The sequence below is a fragment of the Actinia tenebrosa genome, unplaced genomic scaffold (assembly GCF_029948245.1).
Source record: "Actinia tenebrosa isolate PJP-AT-01 unplaced genomic scaffold, QUT_ActTen_1.0 PGA_scaffold10__47_contigs__length_13832649, whole genome shotgun sequence".
NCBI lineage: Eukaryota > Metazoa > Cnidaria > Anthozoa > Actiniaria > Actiniidae > Actinia > Actinia tenebrosa.
Window position 1 is genome coordinate 3,585,970 of NW_028292570.1, and position 20,184 is coordinate 3,606,153.

General features: G+C 38.7%; 2 protein-coding genes across 6 annotated transcripts; both read left to right on the forward strand.

Moving 5' to 3' along the window:
- The first annotated feature begins 1,183 nt into the window (after positions 1 to 1,183).
- LOC116293849 (leukocyte surface antigen CD53) lies at positions 1,184 to 8,792 on the forward strand. Of its 5 annotated transcripts, none has more exons than XM_089026611.1 (9): positions 1,185 to 1,513; positions 2,776 to 3,052; positions 3,828 to 3,917; positions 4,265 to 4,453; positions 5,485 to 5,559; positions 5,863 to 5,952; positions 7,031 to 7,195; positions 7,968 to 8,051; positions 8,330 to 8,792. In XM_089026611.1, exons 3-9 carry the CDS (start codon positions 3,858 to 3,860, stop codon positions 8,372 to 8,374), a joined length of 708 nt encoding a protein of 235 aa, XP_088882737.1. In that variant the 5' UTR covers positions 1,185 to 1,513; positions 2,776 to 3,052; positions 3,828 to 3,857; the 3' UTR covers positions 8,375 to 8,792. The 5 variants fall into 5 exon arrangements, with proteins under 5 accessions (XP_031557200.2, XP_088882737.1, XP_031557201.2 ...); XM_089026610.1 differs by lacking the exon at positions 1,185 to 1,513 and adding an exon at positions 1,751 to 1,927; XM_031701340.2 differs by lacking the exon at positions 2,776 to 3,052 and having other exon boundaries at positions 1,184 to 1,513.
- A 1,096-nt stretch (positions 8,793 to 9,888) lies between these two features.
- Positions 9,889 to 18,496, forward strand: LOC116293847 (CD82 antigen). Its single transcript, XM_031701336.2, has 8 exons — positions 9,889 to 9,971; positions 12,454 to 12,511; positions 13,815 to 14,012; positions 14,393 to 14,467; positions 15,117 to 15,203; positions 16,774 to 16,941; positions 17,031 to 17,114; positions 17,518 to 18,496. Exons 2-6 carry the CDS (start codon positions 12,461 to 12,463, stop codon positions 16,831 to 16,833), a joined length of 471 nt encoding a protein of 156 aa, XP_031557196.2. The 5' UTR covers positions 9,889 to 9,971; positions 12,454 to 12,460; the 3' UTR covers positions 16,834 to 16,941; positions 17,031 to 17,114; positions 17,518 to 18,496.
- The last annotated feature ends 1,688 nt before the right edge of the window (positions 18,497 to 20,184 follow it).

Consider the following 20,184-nt stretch of genomic DNA (forward strand, 5'->3'; position numbering starts at 1 on the left):
TAAACTGTTTCGCTAGGAGCAAATTTTGTTGAATTTTCTATTGGATTTGGTGATTCTATCCCCGACATAAACAAGCAGTGACGTCATAGTGAAATAGTAGAGAGATTTACAATTGCTGTAAAAATGTTAAAAACATAAAGTTTTCATTATGATTAGAAAATCTCATTACGCCATTGCGCTCCTTATTTAAGAACTGAACTAAAAGTCAGTGTCGATACAAACTGTAAATGTTTCTGACAACGGCTAAGCAGTTTTAGATTTATGTGTTGTATCGTCGTGCGAAAAGAAAATGACAGCATCAGTATCATGTCTCGAAACAGCAGAGTCAACATTTTCTCGCTTAAACAACAGAAATGCTGCAGAAAGTTCATGTCTTTGAACTTTTCGATACAACCAGTGTCAGTTGAAATTAGAGCCGTTGCTGGGGTGCGAGATGGTAGACACTGCAGTAGAAAAGTTATAAATAGGATTGAGCCTATGGTCATCGATAACAGCGGTATTGACCAATTTCCGGAATGAGAAAGAGGACGTTTAAGGTCCCGTTTACACGAAGCCGGATATTTATATCCGGGTAAAAAAATTTGCGTTTACATGCAGCTTCGTGTAAACGCTCATCGTTTTCGATCGTTTATGATTTTTATGATTTATGATTTAAGATTTATATAGCGCCTTTTCTATATGATTATAATCAAAGGCGCTTTACATTGAGTTGTGAATGACAGATTGCTTTTTATGCAATTTACAAGCACGAGATATGGTTAGTATGAAGTGTAGGCACTGAGGGTGGTCACTGCCAGGGTTTCTTTACGTCCTCAGTGGTTCTTATGTTCAGGAGTTTATGACCGTTTACACGAAAACGCTCCATCGACTCGAAAACGCTCATATGAGCTAAATGAACATGCGCATAGTTCCTGAGCATACGATCTCCTTTGTTTAGTGACGTCAGCGTTAACGAAAATATCCGGCTTCGAGTGTTTACACGGAAACGAATGGCCAGTGTTTTCAAAAATATCCGCTTTGAAGAGCGTTTTTGAAAATAGCCGGCTAAATACCGTCTCCGTGTAAACGATAGGCCTAAACAGATAAAAAATACAAATAATCGCGCTCACAAAAATATCCGGCTTCGTGTAAACGGGGCCTAAGTACGATCCTGGGCCCAGTTGTACGAAGCCTGGATAGCGCTATCCGGCGGATAAATCCTTATCCAGTGAATGAGTTGATGCTGTTTTCCAATACCAACCAACTGGATAAGATTTATCCGTTGGATAGCGCTATCCAGGCTACGTACAACCGGGCCCTGGTTATTAGACATTCTGAGGACATCCATTCTGAGAAGACATTCTGCATTGTGGGGCAGTTTGGACATATTTCCAAGATGACATCTAATTCGTCCCCTAAAACAGTCCATTATGCACTGCAATGTCATTCTACGAAACTATTACTGCAGCCTCGGTCAAAGTTCCCTTTAAACGAGAAGGGTATCAGAAGAAATCAGACGAGGGAGATCGAGAAGGTTTGTTGAGAGGGAAAACTGGGGAGAGCACGCAATAAAAGTACAGTCTTTTTTATTTTATAACTTTGGACCAAGCATGCATTGTACATTACAGTGACATCCTCGGGAACCCAGCTAGAGGTAAGATTCTGTCGCTCCTTTATTATACCCTGTTTTACCGAGGATGTTAGGGTCAAAGACGTTAAACGAGTGGTTGACGGTTCGAGTGCGCTCACTGTCAGAAAGGCGTTACGATACCTTGCGTTACTTTTCCAAGCATACTCGACTCGCTTCATGAACACACTCCACCGAGATCTCTTGTTGTTCATGGCAAAAGGTTTACGGCAAAGATTCTAGTCTTGAGTCTGACTGCAATCTCCGCGATCGATACCACGTTGTCGATCGACTGGTTCAATCTGAATCTGAACACTAACGGTAAGAAAAACATTGCTTAAACTGATATTCACTCACTACAACAGACATTTGATATTGTTATTGCATATTTGCCACTCAAGCAAACAGAAAAGCGAGAAAGCAATTATATGATAGTTTATCTGCTCGTTCCTCTCACCATTCTTTCCTTCCTTCCTTTATTTAATAACGACAGATAATTTTAGGAATAATTTAGCGAAAAATATATTTCTGCAGCTTAGACGTTGAGCTCGGGGCCAAGGAGTCAAGTTTGTAAACGCTCACTTCGAACGCAAGGAATTAAGTGAAATATTGTCTAGATTTATTTACAGGCTGCAAATGCAAATTTCAAGGTAGCTTCTTAGGACAACCAGCAATAATAAGATCCTCATACTATTCTAGTTGGTGAAGACACATAGCTCGTTATTCCCAGCAAAAGAAATATATTGAATATAAATTTCTTAAGGGTGGACTGACAGTTTAAAAACGCTTATCATTAGTTTGTGTTTAAAATGCAAATCATATCAATCGATTTGATCATGTTGTTACTAATCTCATCTTGTTTATCTTTGACCGTTTTGTGGTCTCATTCTGTTTGTTTTATTCAATTTGTAATCCAAAGAACAGCTCTTTAAAAAACGTTCAAATAAAGAATATTTCATCGTCTTATTATAGAACATTCGACATGTATCTTTATAACATCATATCACAGGTAGCACAATATTTGTTCTAAAATTTATTATTTATCTTAATTATTTTATCAATGAATTTAACATTTATTTTTTATCATTTATTTACGATTGTAAGCAAAACCGTTACAAAATGTCAAACGTTTTGCATGATATTCAGTTCCTTGCTTATGGTTTTTGCAGTTCTCAACGACTTCTCAACCGCATTCAGTCAATTCTTGACCACGTTCCATACATCGTTGCAGACCAACACGTCACAAGCCACATTTCTCTCACCAGACCTAGGCTCCAATTTAGGCGAAAGCCCAAAGATCGAATTAGAATTTAGAAGTTGATTTTTGAGGAGGGAGGAAAACCGGAGAACCTGGAGAAAAACCCTCGAAGCACAGGAGAGAACCAACAAACAACTCTACTCACATACGACATCGAGATCGGCAGGACTCGGACTCGGGCCGCATTGGTGAGAGGCGGCGCATTAGCAGCACACGCCACCCGTGCTTTCCTAAATCTAGAATTGTATTGGGTGATTTTTTTCTCTTTCAACCAAAAATAGTTGACCCATAATTCTATTCGGGGAACGCGGTCAACTTTTAATTTGAGATGCACCTGTTTTATAGTTTTCATAATCATCATCAACTTTTATATTATATTATTATTATTTATCAGTTATTGGATGAACATGATATCGTAAATCATAAATGTATTATTTGTATAGGAAAAAGGCTCGTGCAATTACAAGAACTTTCAAAACATTACTCGTGTCTATTAATTTCCAAATTGTACGAGAAGATAGTGCGATTTTTTGTTTATAGTTCACTTAACAAAATTTCAGTAAAAAAATGCGAAGCGACGCCGTTCATCTTTGACTATTTGGCGGCCGACTTTCAGTCCATCGCGCAACTGAAATGCATAAAAAAGATATATTAGTTCTTATTAGTTGTTACGGCTTCTTTTTTTTTTTTTTTTTTTTCTTTTTGCCGCTGTTGACATTGTTTTGGCCGTGATGCCATAGCGACTTAATTCGGTACTCCTACGGAGTACAATTAACGCTATAATTGTACTCCTCTCGACCAATCAGAGTCGAGTTATTTTGTTGACTGTACTATAAGCAGAGAAACCTACAGATAACACACATTTATCATGTCACGTTCACACGATATCAGGGATTGGCTGAAGGCTCTCGGCCAATCAGAAACGCGATAGTGATTAAAATCTATAATAATTATCGTTATTAGTTCCTTTATAGGTAAACCCTGGTCAGCAGCATGTCAAACTCTGTGAAGATCATCAAGTGTCTAGTTATCTTTTTTAACCTTCTATTTTTCGTGAGTATACTATTATTATTTTAAGTGCCTATGAACCCTGACTCAATATTTTCAGCATCGATTTTACATGAAGTGAATAGTTGAATGGTTAAATGTTACTATTTTATTTGAGTGATGCATCTTGGAGTTATCGAGGCTTATACTTCCAATATGTTAATGATGTAATCATATTCATCCTCGCTTAACTGTTAAACAATTAAAAATGATATTCTAGAAAATGACACGTGATCTGATATGGGAACACATTGCATCCATGCCATATGGGTCTATTTTCTTTGTTATTTGATCCAATCACAATCTTTGTTCTACCTTAAGTGGATTACCAATCAAATTTCTTTCACGTGTAGGTTTTAGGGATTTGTCTGTTGGCTATAGGAGCCTGGGGAGAAGCCACTATTGGACCATATGTCCAGCTGTCAAGTGTTAACTACGCCACTGCTCCACGTGTACTGATGGCTCTCGGCGTAGCTATTGCTGTTGTTGCCTTCTTTGGCTGTTGTGGAGCTATGAAGGATAACAAATGCATGCTAACTATGGTGAGCTGTTTTGTAGTCATTTGTAAAACATCTAGGAAGACATTTATCAAATTCACCATCCATCTTAATTATCCTTGAATTTATCGATACCCTGAAACAAACTCTGGGCTGATCTAAGTCAGGGCATGGCTAACTCACAGATAGAACCCTGGAGCAACCTCTGCGCTGATCTAAGTCAGGGTATGGCTTACTCACAGATCAAACCCTGAAACAACCTCTGGGCTGATCTAAGTCAGGGCATGGCTAACTCACAGATAGAACCCTGAAGCAACCTCTGGGCTGATCTAAGTCAGGGCATGGCTAACTCACAGATTGAACCCTGGAGCAACCTCTGCGCTGATCTAAGTCAGGGTATGGCTTACTCACAGATCAAACCCTGAAACAACCTCTGGGCTGATCTAAGTCAGGCACGGCTAACTCACAGATAGAACCCTGAAGCAACCTCTGGGCTGATCTAAGTCAGGGCATGGCAAACTCACAGATAAAGACCTGAAACAACCTCTGGGTTGATCTAAGTCAGGGCACGACTAACTCGCAGAATGAACCCTGAAACAACCTCTGGGCTGATCTAAGTCAGGGCATGGCTAACTCACAGATCAATCCCTGGAACAACCTCGGGATGGGCTGATCTAAGTCAGGGAACGGCTAACTTACAGAACGAACCCTTTAACAACCCGGCTCTGGGCTGATCTAAGTCAGGGCATGGCAAACACACAGATAGGACCCTGTAACAACCTCTGGGCTGACCTAAGTCAGGGCACGGCTAACTTACAGAACGAACCCTTTAACAACCCGGCTCTGGGCTGAGCTAAGTCAGGGCATGGCTAGCTCACATATCTAATTGTAATTTAGCTAATTGCTCAGGGAGGAAAACAGGGAAACCCGGAGAAAAACCCTCAAATAAAGGGAAAGATCTAACAAACTCGACTCGTATGTGATAGGGCTCGAAATCGGTTCCGAGACCCCTGATGTGGGCCATTTAATCCATTGAATTTAATCCATCTGTCTTACTCAACATTTTGTATCTGTAGTTTTTCACGATGCTGTTAGGTCTACTGCTGCTTGAGATTACCGCGGCTGTGCTTGCATTCCACAACAAAGACAAGGTAAGGCCAAACATCTTACACTACTTACCATTCTCAAAAGAGCAACAAGATAAGGGGAGTTGCCTCGCATGGGTACTCTCGACCCCTTCGCGTCTCCCCTTTGGTTTTCTACAGCCTTGTTCTTTTCTGGTTTTCTAGATTGCCAATAGATAAAGAAAGATTGCCAATAAATAATGAAAAAAAAAAAAAAAAAAAAAGATCATGAGCGTGACTTTGTGATCTCACTAAGGGTCCAGTCTTATATATATATTTTTTTGTATGTTTTTTTTTGTAGTACTACGTAAAATTTTATTGTCGTTTCAGATCCAAAAAGAGCTGGAAAAAGATATCAGAAAGAACATCGTGCATTATCCAAAAGAAAATGTTAAAGCACTCGATGATTTACAAAATAAAGTAAGTCAGCCATGTTCGTAGACTCATTTGCATAAACCCAAGATGATTGGTTTGAAACGGCGGGTCGCGATGCAATGATTTTAGCTGCAAGTTATGGTGCTCCGCTATAACATGTAAGGACGACGAAATTTAATTTAGTGTAAAGAATATAAGACGCTCTTTTACTCCGACGAAGGATTAGCGTCCGAAACGTCAGTAAGTTTTTTCATCTTTTCACGGTGTATAATTTACCCTTTTATCATTACTGTTTCATTAGAAACACCAACGCAGCTCACACTAGTTTTTAGCTAGTTATCTCTTCAGAATATAAGACTGAGAATCCAAGTTTAGTGAAAGCTCTTTTTCTAAACCAGGAAGGCACAGCTCGTTTTTTTCAGATCAAGATACCGTTAATGGTAAATGCTGGCAAAAAAAAAGTAGACATCCTTTATGGAAAAAAAAATCCTCATTTTCTTGAATTAATAAAAGTCGCTTTAAAAAAATAAAAAATAAATATTTACGAAAAGAAGAAGAAAGTACTCTTAATACGGTGGGAATCGAACCCGCGTCCATGAACTTTAATTAGATAATTAATTCCAAAATAATGGGGAAAAATAGTGCCTTCATGCCATACCCCTAGACATCCGCTGGGTCATCGTATGGACTTCGGACATGACGGCAATTAAGTCCCTCTGCCCTTGGGTGTACGGATTACGCAGTATAGTGTTCTAGCCGAAGCATCAGGGGAGAGACTAGCCGGCCCCCAGACCATATCTACAACTAATCCCTTGCACTCTGCCACGCACTGGCACGTTGATTTGAAGTGGAAAATAATCTAGTCTACCTGCTGCATTGTTGTCATGGCTATTGTTGTGCTAATTTCCTAAAATCGTGGCCCAGTGGAAAAAACTTGGGCTTCCAAGACACTGAGTCAAGCACGTTTGAGGGAGATTAGTACCTGGATGGGTGACCTGAAATTTATAGTTACCCAACTTACACTGTTTTTGAAATGCTTTTTTTATTTTTTATTTTAAGATACTCGTTGAGAGCGCGGCTATAATGTATATGAATATGAATATGTGTTATATTTTTCTTCTAGTTGAAGTGTTGCGGTGCAAACGGGCCCAGTGATTGGTTAAACAATACTGATTACATAATGACAAATTACACGACCTCGGTACCAGACTCCTGCTGCAAGACAGAATATGAAGGTCAAGATTGCGGGAGAGGTCAACTTGTTAACCAAACCAAAATACATACGACTGTAAGTTGCAACGAATAAAACTATTGTTGGGGTACAACCACATGACTCAAAATCATTTGAGATATAGATTACAATGAAAATGTCACCATGATGGTTGATCTAACAAGGGAAGCTAATGATGAATGCTTTGTTATCGTGTTATTGTGGTAGCGATCACAAATAATGCTCATTTAGTACTCGAATGCCGATCCTTACACATCACCATTAATTTAATCGTCAGGTGATGGACCTATTTACGATAGGTCAAAAAGCAAGGTTGTTGTGGCCGTATTTTTGATATAATATAGATCCAGCCTACAGAAATACGCCAGATTTAATGCTAAAGTAGACCTTTTTAGAGTCGAGTAGACCACGAGTCATTCCCCAGAGAATACGATTCTTTGTTCGAGTCGTATCCAATTCACATTTCTTCTGAGATAATGCGCAACTGTTAAACGAAGACATGACACGTGGTCTGAAATGGGAAAGCGATAAGCTCAAGGTAAAAAGGTCTTTTGGCCTCTGAAAAAAATTCTATTTATCTGGTAAAAATTTTATTATAAAATTATTATACTATTTTATTTAATAAGTGAGGCTTAGCCAGCACATTATAGAAGCTATATGCTATTTTTAAGAGTAGTGAATTTCATTTAAGCACTCGACGTGTGTTATTCTTGCTTATATCACTAATTTGGCCAAGTTTTTTGTTTAAACAGGTATAGGCCAATTAAAGACCTTCTCCGGGCTAGGAAGTGATATCTTTAACAAACTGCTACTTTTCATAAATCCACAGGGATGCTACCCAGCACTAAAGGAAAAGATTGAGGATAACCTGGTACCAACTGGTGCCTTGGCTATGACGGTACTGGTCATACAGGTATGTGAAATCTACATTTAAATTATCATGATTGAAGCATATTCATGCATGTGGCTTCTCGGGTGCAACCATTAAACAAAGAAATGATACTCTAGGGAATGACACGTGGTATATTGGGAAAACATTACACTCAAATTAAGAAGGTTTATTTACTTAACCACAATGTTTCGAAGTTGTTTTTTAGTTTTATCATCATTTTCACTGACATATTTCCTTCCTATCCTGCAGCTATCTTCCTTGTTGTTTATGCTTCACGGCTATCTTTTTTCTTTCTCCAGATACTTGGAATGTCATTTGCCATAGTCCTTATTTGCCGCATGTAATGCTTCAAGACGTAAAAACAACAGAAAAATATTATTAACACCTTTAGTCAATATCATAAACAAATTTTTCACGCTCCAAAAAATCTCTCATTAGCAAAACAGTTCTACAAGATGAGACGTTTGGTAGCGAAAGAAATGGCCTGCCTAGCTGATAACTTATCAGTAAACCATTTATAAAGTGTAAAACAGAAATAAACGTATTGGTGATAAGTTATAATTAGAATGTAATAGAAGTTGCACAGGTTCTGGGCCTATAGTCAAAAGTTCAAACCTGTATACAAGAGGTTTTTCACTGAGCTTTAGTAAAGTCATTACATGTATTTATTTCAACAATAAGTCTTATTAAAATTGTTATATAATGGAGCATCATGATTCATCAAAAAACTGCCGGAGACCAATAAAAAGTGTTTTGACAATATCTCTGCTTGTAGACAGTGCTGTCTTTTGTAGCTCAAATACTTGATTCTTTCATAAACACTTATCTTAGGTTTCTTGTTACATCCATTACTATTATTTCCAAGGGAGTAAGGGCAATTAGACAGAAATTCCGATTCCAAAACCCACGATCTTGTCTAGCTACTACAAGGAAAAAAAGAAGTTTTTGTTAGCATGTGACATCATCGCCGCCATGTTGGTGTACCGTCAGCCAAAGATTTCTCGTTAGCTTCTCTTGTTATGTACACCAACATGGCTGCCACGCCTCTATTCTTGGTTAGCATGTGACATCATCACTGCCATGTTGGTGTACCGTTAACCAAAGATTTCTCGTTAGCTTCTCTTGTTATGTACACCAACATGGCTGCCATGCCTCTATTCTTGGTTAGCATGTGACATCATCACTGCCATGTTGGTGTACCGTTAACCAAAGATTTCTCGTTAGCTTCTCTTGTTATGTACACCAACAAGGCTGCCATGTCTCTATTCTTGGTTAGCACGTGACATCATCACTGCCATGTTGGTGTACCGTTAACCAAATTTTTCTCGTTAGCTTCTCTTGTTATGTACACCAACATGGCTGCCATGCCTCTATTCTTGGAACATAGCATGTGACATCATCACTGCCATGTTGGTGTACCGTTAACCAAAGATTTCTCGTTAGCTTCTCTTGTTATGTACACCAACATGGCTGCCATGCCTCTATTCTTGGAACATAGCATGTGACATTATCACCACCATGTTACTACTACATCTGCCCCTTCCTCCCACCACTCATTTTGCTTTAATCTGTCAGTCCCTCAATTTCATATAGCCCCGAGTCCCTCTCTAACTGTCAAACTCTATCACCAGTCCTTCTCCGCTTTAGTTATCCAATCATCTCTCCTCATTGTCTGCACAATACTAATGAATAGATTCAATCCATCTGAACCATTAATAGTCTCTGGTCTACTGCTCCACCGAATATATTTAAATGAATGCAGAAGCCTTAGAACGAGCCCTAGTTACTATATATATTAACCAATAGGTAGCAGCCAAGGTCTGGGCATTGTCTAGCGTAAGATTGAATTAATACCATTTACAAGGTGTGCCTTATCGGGTGTTGTCTTACTCTCTCTTGTTCTTAGCTGTTCTGAATTTACTTTACATTGTGGGATAGCAGGTAAGTTTCGATTCTTCTTGGTACTCCGATACTAGCTTAAAAAGCATATTTTCTTTAAACGTTTGAATAGGACCCCTGGAGATTTTGTATTTAAATAAGCATAGATAAGCCATTCAATGAATCGAGAATAAATTGAGAATATTACTAAGATATTATAAAACGTATATATGTCTAAATTGTATTTCACTCTCGAGAAATATTCTAATGCCCTGAGCGCGTTTTTATTCTGTTTGGAAACATTTTAAAGATCAAAGTAGCTTTAGAAAGCTGAAAGAAAAGTTTGCCAGCTTTGCACGCTAGAATAGAAAGAGTGACAAATCTTTGATGACAAACGCAGAATATATAAACATTGTCATTAAGACGACATTTGTTTTTATTATACAATTGATAGAAAACAATTGCATTCAAAATATGATTCACCTTAGGGGTTCTGCATTCATTCAATGCTTTTTGTTTTTATAGAATTACTCACACACACTCGGTTTAATATGAATCAATTAATATCTATATGCTTGTAGTTTTGTTTAGTTTCTCAAAAACTCAACCCACGACGATTACACAAGTTTGTTTTCAAATTGCAACTATTTACATGAAATTTAAGGCCAAATTTGATATCAAAACTAATTGTAAAACGACAATTCATTCAGACATGAATAGTTAAAATCTAGAGCTTGCATAATTTGTTTATCTAACGCAAAACCATGTAGAGTTTTTTAAACGAGAAAAAAAAAAAAGACTACCACAGGAATAGTGAAATACGATTATTATTTTTATAATATTCATCTAACGCCTCCGAAATAAATTGAATATAATATAAACGCTGCAACAGAATATTAAAATACGTAGAAAGATTATCATATTATGATGATATTTGTGAATTATTTCCAAAGAAATAAGATGTCTTTGAATGAAATTTGAGTCCACGATACTGGATATCATCTTATAGCTGAATGGAGCTATAGTTTTTAAACTAGATAACTGTAAGGAGATTGTTCCCTTTTACGATAGATTCTATTACCATTATCACTGAAAATATAAGAAGTAATTATGATTTTTCAGTAAAAGAGCAGACATAACGAACAGATTTGATTTGAATAAATACACTATTTGAATCTTCAAACACAACTTCAATAATATCTTTGGTGATGGTAATAGAATCTTTTTTTGCAAATAGAATGAGAGCAAATTAAAAAACCTTTAAAAAATATTTTTAACTGAGGTCTAAGCACACGTCACTAGTTTCAATTCAAAAGCAAAGTTAGGCCTAATTGATGGCCTTGTCAATGGGTTGGAGTCAGAGACACGTCAACCGTTGAAAAGGACGCTGTGTTGACCAGTGAACCATTCATTGAACGATATAAATATCTAGTATGTCACAAGCGAAAATCTTAAGACTTGCATGTTTTAAAGAGTTATTTGAATGATTTGAAGTACCTTTGTGGTTTCACCTTGGGTCTCATTTTCTTTATATTTGGGTAAACAAATCTATTTTTGTTGATATTTTTAACACCTTTGATGTAAAATTTGGTTGGAATAATGACTAGGACTTCAGAAATATGAATGGATGGATGGACGGACGGACGGACGGACGGACGGACGGACGGACGGACGGACGGACGGACGGACGGATGGATGAATGCATGCATGCATGCATGGATGGATGGATGGGTGGATGGATGGATGCATGGATGGACGGATGGATGAATGCATGGATGAATGCATGGATGAATGCATGGATGGATGAATGCATGGATGGATGGATGCATGGATGGATGGATGCATGGATGGATGAATGGATGGATGGATGGATGGATGAATGGATGGATGGATGGATGGATGGATGGATGGATGCATGGATGCATGGACAGACGGACGACATGCTGAGAGCGATATCTTATCACGACAACATCATTCCCCAATCCAAATGGCAGTTTCCATAACGATGAGTCAGCCAGTGCTTAGCTAGTATGGTTACACATTTATTAAAGAGAAGAGAAACACGAGGAAAAAATTATAATCATATTCACAACAGACTTAACTCGTTGTGGTGCAATGTTTTCTCTTTACAGTCCATGTGTCATTCCCTAGCGAATAAGATTCTTTGTTTGAGTTGTATCCATATTCATGTGTCTTCTCATTCGCAACTGTTAATTAAAAACAGAAATCAGGTAATGGCACGTGGCCTTGAGAATAAGATTCTTTGTTTGAGTTGTGTATCCATATTCATGTGTCTTCTCATGCACAACTGTTGAACAAAGGAATGATACTCTAGGGAATGACACGTGGTGTGAAATGGGAAAACATAGTATCACCACGAATAAGGTCTATTGCTTAAAAAGAATAAAGAGTTTAATTAATATCACTCCCATTGTCAAATACGCAACATCGTACCACAGGAACCCCAACACAATCGATTCCCTTCCCAAAACCCCACACGTACCGCCGTCCTTTTTTCATATTTTAATGATGATCTTTTTGTTAGATTCATCATGGCAAGCCCTCTACGATGCTTGGTTCTGTTCTTTAACTTTTTGTTCTTTGTAAGTACTTTTTACAGGAAAAAAGTTGAAGTTTGCCCATGTTTGTTCCTATACAGCTATTTCAAAAAACGTTGTCATCGCCAAAGGCAATAGGTGATATAGGTAATTCCGCCATTGAATCAGTCTCAACACTAAGGTCCATGTTCTTAACGAGAATAAGAAGCAGAAACACAAGTCATTCCAGCTATCTTGGAATGACCAACCTCCTATCGCTTTTCGCCTATCGCCTATATTGCCATCGCCTATATTGCCATCGCCTATATTGCCATCGCCTATATTGCCATCGCCTATATTGCCATCGCCTATTGCCATCGCCTATATTGCCATCGCCTATTGCCATCGCCTATATTGACATCTCCTATATTTCCAGCCCCTATATTGCCATCGCCTATATTGCCATCGCCTATTGCCATCGCCTATATTGGCATCGCCTATATTGCCATCGCCTATATTGCCATCGCCTATATTGCCATCGCCTATATTGCCATCGCCTATATTGCCATCGCCTATATTGCCATCGCCTATATTGCCATCGCCTATATTGCCCTATATTGCCATCGCCTATATTGCCATCGCCTATATTGCCATCGCCTATATTGCCATCGCCTATATTGCCATCGCCTATATTGCCATCGCCTATTGCCATCGCCTATATTGCCATCGCCTATATTGCCATCCCCTATATTGCCATCGCCTATATTGCCATCGCCTATTGCAATCGCCTATTGCCATCGCCTATATTGCCATCGCCTATATTGCCATCGCCTATTGCCATCGCCTATTGCCATCGCCTATTGCCATCGCGTATATTGCCATCGCCTATATTGCCATCGCCTATATTGCCATCGCCTATTGCCATCACCTATTGCTTATAGCTTTTGGCGATGACATTTTTTTTGAAATAGACATATATGGCAATCTTATTGAACTGACCATTATCACTGTTTTCATTGCTACGATCGATTGTTTGCAGTCCATTGCCTCATTTCTCTGTTGCAACTGTTGTCTCGATCAGCGTATAGGAATAAAAACAGTTGTGATTTTAAGAGTTCAACTTTACTTTGCTAAAATGTTGCCCAAAATGCGAAAAAGTCCTAAAGGACACTCAAAATATAGGATAGAACTCCAAACTCGAAAAAATGCTCAAAAGTTGCTCAGCGCAATCGGGGTATGCTTGCTTAGTCAAAATGAATTTCTTTTGGAGACTTGAAACAACCCCTTAGGGCCCCAAGGACTTCTTTTGTTTGCACCGTAACCATTATTTACGCCATATTACACAACTGAAAAATTAATTTTTTTCCAGGTTTTTGGCTTGATTCTTCTTGGGATTGGAATATGGGGCGAGTTGACGATGAGTGATTACTTTGAGCTGGCGATGCTGGATAACTATGGGATCAACACTGGACCACGACTACTGATTGCTGTTGGGGCCATCATTACTGTTGTGTCTTTCTTCGGCTGCTGTGGGGCTTGGAAAGAGAACAGATGCATGTTGATCATCGTAAGTTTGCAAACTCGAATGAGTAAACGTTTAACTGACTGAAGAACCAATACCAGGACTAGAAAGAGCATCTTTACTTTTCAGGGCATGGCTAACTCACAGATCTAACCCTGAAACAACCTCTGGGCTGATCTAAGTCAGGGCATGGCTAATTCAAAGATCGAACCCCAAGAAACCTCTGGGCTAATCTAATTTAGGGCACAGCTAGCTTACAGATCGAATTGGGATCTAGCGTGTTAGGTTTTTTGGAAAATCGGGAGAAAAACCCTCGACTTAAATTGTCCTGCTCTAAGAAGACTGGACCAAAACACGGAAGGAAATAAAGAATGTTCAACTAAGTAATAGATCACTTATTGAATTTGACATTATCTTACCCTCAGTTCCTCGTCCTTCTGGTCATTTTGTTGGTTTTGGAGATCGCGGCAGCTGCAGTGGCATACAACAACAAAGACAAGGTATAGATTACTATCACGAGAAAGGCGTCACTCATGACCGGCGCCAAGGCATGCACAGAATGCGCCATTTTCGTTCTGCCGGAATAGACCGTTTGCATGACGTCTTTTTCAGGGGCGTAGCAAGAGGGAGGGGGGCGAGTTTCACTAAAGTTTTCCAACTTTCCTATATTGTTGGGCTACCTGTGGATTTTGGCGGGAATTTCCCGCCAAAACGCGTGTGCTCGACCCTCCAACTCTGGCGCTCTCGCTTCGTTTTTTTACAGCTAAAATAATACTTTGGACTTTGCAAGTTTCCTTCACAATCACAACAGAGCAAATCCAAACTAGGTGAAAACCAAAAGATCACTGAATTGAATAGACTAATCTACGGATAGCACGCCATTTTAAAGGTAGAAGAAAATCTAGTTACGAAAAGTTACGAAGTGTTCGATGACATCTTGTCATCACCATCAAGTAAAGTGAAAGCAGTGAACATGAACAGAAATAAACTAGTTTTTCTTATAAATTATATTTCTAAAGTTATAGCCTTATAAAAATCAAAAAAAATCAAAAAAATTTTTTTTTTTAACGGCTATACACAGCAGGCCGAGAACAGACTTGAAGTCGAAACAGGCTCGACAATTGAGAATGAGTTTTTTGTGGTTTTTAGCTAAAGAAGGATTTGGCTAAGGAAATAAAGAGCAAAATCGAAAAGTACAAGGCAAGGGACAGAGATGTTGATGACTTCCAGGAAAAGGTATGTCGGCTCACTTATAATGACTTTCTTATCTTTCTTTTGTTGCTTTTTACCAACTCTTGTTTCAGCCGTAAGAATGCTTAAAGCTGAACATCAAGCCGGCTAGATCTCTAAAATTAAAAATCTGAATAGAAGGTTCTGCCTTTGCTCGAAAAATGACTGCAAATGGTAAGACCTTCAAAGTGTGGCTCGGATGACCACGTACGATCGATTTAATGGCGAGATTTAAAGGACTTTAAAGGACAGCTGACCCCAAAATCAGTCATTTTAAGACAAAAAACATCAACTGGGAAACTCAAAAATGCAGTTTTTAAAGCAGATAGTGTTCCTAAAAATTGTTTTGGAAAACGGCTCACATCGATTGCCCTGGTAGCCGCCGTCTTAGAGAGTACTTTGAAGTGGTTCGTCATCATCATCATCATTGTTTTGTTAAATCAAATATCTTGGACCCAAAAACGCTTGAATTTAGAAATATTTCGACTGTGGATTTTGAATGCACCCTTCTTAAAATTGTCTTTAATGTGAGGCTAAAATAGAAATACAAAAGAAATGTCACACATTCCATCGAGAAAAAGTGTTTTTTTTTTTGTATTTCCATGTTAGCCTCCCATCCAAGTTCTTTTTGGGGAGGGTCCATTTACGCCAAATCCACAAGTGTTCACAGCAACGACAATGAGGTGAAAACATTGACAAAACGACGCGAGGTGAAAAAAGTATTGTAAACTTTTGAAACTTTATAACCTTCATCCAGATTCATTGTTGGTTTCCTGTGTGTATTATCAATGGCCTCTTTAACTTTCCTCTTGATGCCAGCGATTTTCTCTTGTGATAATAGTAATATGCTCAGGATTGATGGAATGTCCGGATTCTTTTTTTGAATGTTCGTAAACGGTCAATTAGGTTCTTGATACATGCTCGATCTTTGACACGGGTTTCTAAGGGTCTTGTAGCTTGCTATCAATCATTGTTAAGGCGCGATTACACGGAGCAATATCCTCTGCAGCTTTTCATGGAGTACTGCAGCGTGTAACCTACAGCGCAATTTGAAAAATGTTACGAGACAAGTTGCAGCAATCGTTGCCAAAAAAGTAGAATTCGTTTCTACTTTTGGCAACGATTGCGTCTCCGTTGCACCGTACAAACACTCAGTTGCACAGAAAATTGCTCTGTGTAATCGAGCCTTTATCATTACTTTATTAGAATTATCGTCAGCATTTGGGTGCAAGCGTTAAAAGTAAAGTTATAAAGATTTCAGGATCAAACAAACAAAAAGCAAGGCAAAAAAACAAAAACAAAAAAAAACAAAACAAAAAAAAAAAAAACCAACGAAACAACAACAACAAACAAACAAACAGACAACAACAAAAGCGTATATAAAAGCACAGCACAGCACAGCACAGCACAGCACAGCACAGCACAGCACAGCACAGCACAGCACAGCACAGCACAGCACAGCACAGCACAGCACAGCACAGCACAGCACAGCACAGCACAGCACAGCACAGCACATCACAGCACAGCACAGCACAGCACAGCACAGCTAAACAATCGATATAAATTTCTTTCACAGCTCAACTGCTGTGGTGCTAATGACTACAAAGATTGGAATGTTAACGTTGAGTATAAATAGAATTTATCCGTTCCCGATTCTTGCTGCAAGAAGGTCACAAAGGCATGCGGAAAGAACGCTCTTTCTCCTGTAGCTAACAACAAGACATTAGAAAACATCAATCAAAGGGTAGGTTATAGGATATAGTGGAGTGGAGTGGAGTGGAGTGGAGTGGAGTGGAGTGGAGTGGATTCTAAATGTATACTTCTTGTTTTAAGGGATGTTACCAAATCGTCTTGGATGACAATGACAAGATAATGGGAGCGATTGGCGGAGTGGCCATTGCACTACTCGTCATTCAGGTTTGTTCATGGCAAAACCAATCAATACTAATTGGTGTTTAATGCTATTTAATGATCAGTTATTTACGTGTTTATTAGTTTGCTCGTTTCTCTCCACTTGTTTTGTTTTTCGCAGTAAACGTTTTAAAAATTGTTGTGTCCAGCTTTCACTCAGTACGTGAACCCTCTACAAGAGTTCAAATATTTTTTTTTGATGATCATGACCCTACCTTAGCTGAAGAACCAGCCCTCACCTCCCACCAATAAAAATGTACCTTTACTTATTTGTTCTTTCGATGGTTGCTGCCTTTAAGTTTAAATTTTGTAGACTGATTTTGTCTGTCTGTCTGTCTGTCTGTCTGTCTGTCTGTCTTTTCCCCTTACCAGTGATTCTAAGCTTGTTTTTATTTCCTTTTCCTTACAGATTCTTGGCATTATCTGCGCCATCGTGCTTATCGTTCGCATGGGATCCAAAAAAGAAATCAATTAATCAGTAAAAACAGAAAACAAGCGCCGTTCTTGCCTAATAAGTGTTTTCTCTTTGATCAAAAATACAATAAATTAGGATTCGAGGTTTCTTTAGTCTTTTTACTGATACAGCGGCCATTTGAATTCTATATGGGATGCTGAGGGGACAACTATTGGAAAATGTATAGACTGCACAGCTGTCAGGGTGTCTTTTTAAATTGATGACTTTACAAATTTGAATAAGATGCACACCTAAAAAGCAATTGAATTTTTTGGTAGTTGGAGCCGATATGCGAAACGCCAAGACTCTATGCTTTATGAATGTTCTTTGTTAGCCCTCTCGGTATCCCATAATTCAAAATGGCCGCCGTATAAGTAAAAGGTTTATTATATACAAGTAAGACTCGTTCATAAAGTGACTTTCGTTTGCACACAGATGGACTGGCGGATCCATGGGTGGTTCCATAAGTTCATTTCATTGAGCATGCGTATTAAGAAATAACGGCTCTGGGAATGAGAGCTTAGTCAATCTCGTACCCAGAGCCTGCGGCGAAGACCGAGGGCTCTGGCATAATACTTCCGGTATAAAAGCGCATGCGTTCAAAGACTTGCCAAAAATAATAATAAAAAAAATTCCCCGCTCTCCCCTGTTAGTATCAATACTGAATTCAAAAGTACCCGGGACAGGTTTTCCATCAAAATTCAAATCCGACATCAAACAATATATAGGGCGTGGTTGGTTTTTGGTGTTCACGTTTTTCTTAGTTTGAATGTAAAAGCTCTACAGGCATAAGATCTCCCTACCTCCAAGCAAAACCCCTTTAGAAATCTTTATTTGGATATGTAAAGCTCAAATAACAAATAAGTAAATAAATAGGAAGTTTGATTTTTTCCTTACTTGTTGGTAACCGCAAATAAAATCTAAAACCAAAGTAGCAAGCTGAAAATCGTAATATAATGTTCACAGCCTAAGTTTTCTTTTAGATTGAAATATGAAGCATGACCTTTGAGTTAGAAATATGATTTTCTTTATTCTACCCAACCCCCCCCCCTCCCCCCCAAATGCAAAAACACACACACACACAAAATTAAATATCCGACCTACATTGTTTTTTGAAATGGGTGTATGCATACGATATTATTAAGATATTGTACAGGCTTTGATCCGGTGCGGCTGATGATATGAGTTGATTAGTTACATTGTAGCCTGGGTGACGTCCACTCCAGTCCTACAACTCCCTTCAAAATCCATTCATAATGTAATTGAAAATCCTGTGTTCAAATGTCGAAGCACCTTGAAACTTAAAATGTAAATTTATTGGTTTTTCTTCAATCTAATTTCCTAAAAAAATACTTTTACCTTGAAACTTATTTCAAACGTTAAAAAAGCCTTGAATTACATCATTTGGTAGAAGAATAACATGCGGAATGTCACTGTTTATTGTCTTCTCGTCATGGGATTTTTTTATCGTCTTTATTAATCCATTCTTTGCAAGTTGTTGTTGTTTCTCTTCGCACCCATCTTTGCATCCTGCACTCACCTCCTCTCAAATCAACCCTAGCTAATTCATACTGGTTAAAGCTGTGCTCCGGGGTCATACATGACCTTTATATTGGCTTTATAGCAAGCAAGCAAGCAAGCAAGCAAGCAAGCAAGCAAGCAAGCAAGCAAGCAAGCAAGCAAGCAAGCAAGCAAGCAAGCAAGCAAGCAAGCAAGCAAGCAAGCAAGCAAGCAAGCAAGCAAGCAAGCAAGCAAGCAAGCAAGCAAGCAAGCAAGCAAGCAAGCAAGCAAGCAAGCAAGCAAGCAAGCAAGCAAGCAAGCAAGCAAGCAAGCAAGCAAGCAAGCAAGCAAGCAAGCAAGCAAGCAAGCAAGCAAGCAAGCAAGCAAGCAAGCAAGCAAGCAAGCAAGCAAGCAAGCAAGCAAGCAAGCAAGCAAGCAAGCAAGCAAGCAAGCATACTTATTTCAATAAAGTTACCAAAAACCTAAAAAGCTGTGATCGCTGAGGATCATGGGAAATATTTCATATCCAACAAGCAAAGCTTTTGACACAAACTGCAGCAGTTGATGATGCTCAGAGGAGGCTAACTTGTAACTCGTAGAAAATCTCAAGTTAATGCATAGTTAGAGTTATCAAGCGGTTGAAACATGTAAAATGTATCTACCCATAATCCTTGTCGGTCTCAGGTTTGTAGCTTGTCAGGTGACTAACTTTATTGAAATAAGTGTATATAAAGTTAACCCTACAAAAGCTAACAATACAATAATATATCCAAAAAAATCACCTAATTAATCAATATACAAATTAATTAATTAATACAGTGGACTCTCTTTGAACGTCCACTTTTGTAAGCGACCATCTCCTATAAGCGACCATCAATTTGAATTTTCCGTTTTGTTCCCCCCCGCATGTAAACTCTGTAAAAAAAATCTCTCGTAAGCGACCACTCTCGTAAGCGACCACTCTCGTAAGCGACCGCGACCACCTTTGGGGTTAAAATTTTGGAATTTTCATTGTTTTTCTTCTTCAGTAAGCGACCACCCAAGAGCCAGTAATGGTGACAGATCCTTTGACAATAAAAATTTAAGAACATAGAGTCATCGGGTATTAGATACCCGACGAAA

Coding starts and splice junctions, on each gene's coding strand:
- LOC116293849 (XM_031701340.2), top strand. CDS start 3,858: ATGTCAAACTCTGTGAAGATCATCAAGTGTCTAGTTATCTTTTTTAAC. Junction 3,918..4,264: donor TTTTTAACCTTCTATTTTTC/GTGAGTATACTA, acceptor TTTCACGTGTAG/GTTTTAGGGATTTGTCTGTT. Junction 7,196..7,967: donor AAACCAAAATACATACGACT/GTAAGTTGCAAC, acceptor ATAAATCCACAG/GGATGCTACCCAGCACTAAA.
- LOC116293847 (XM_031701336.2), top strand. CDS start 12,461: ATGGCAAGCCCTCTACGATGCTTGGTTCTGTTCTTTAACTTTTTGTTC. Junction 14,013..14,392: donor ACAGATGCATGTTGATCATC/GTAAGTTTGCAA, acceptor TCTTACCCTCAG/TTCCTCGTCCTTCTGGTCAT. Junction 14,468..15,116: donor CATACAACAACAAAGACAAG/GTATAGATTACT, acceptor TGTGGTTTTTAG/CTAAAGAAGGATTTGGCTAA.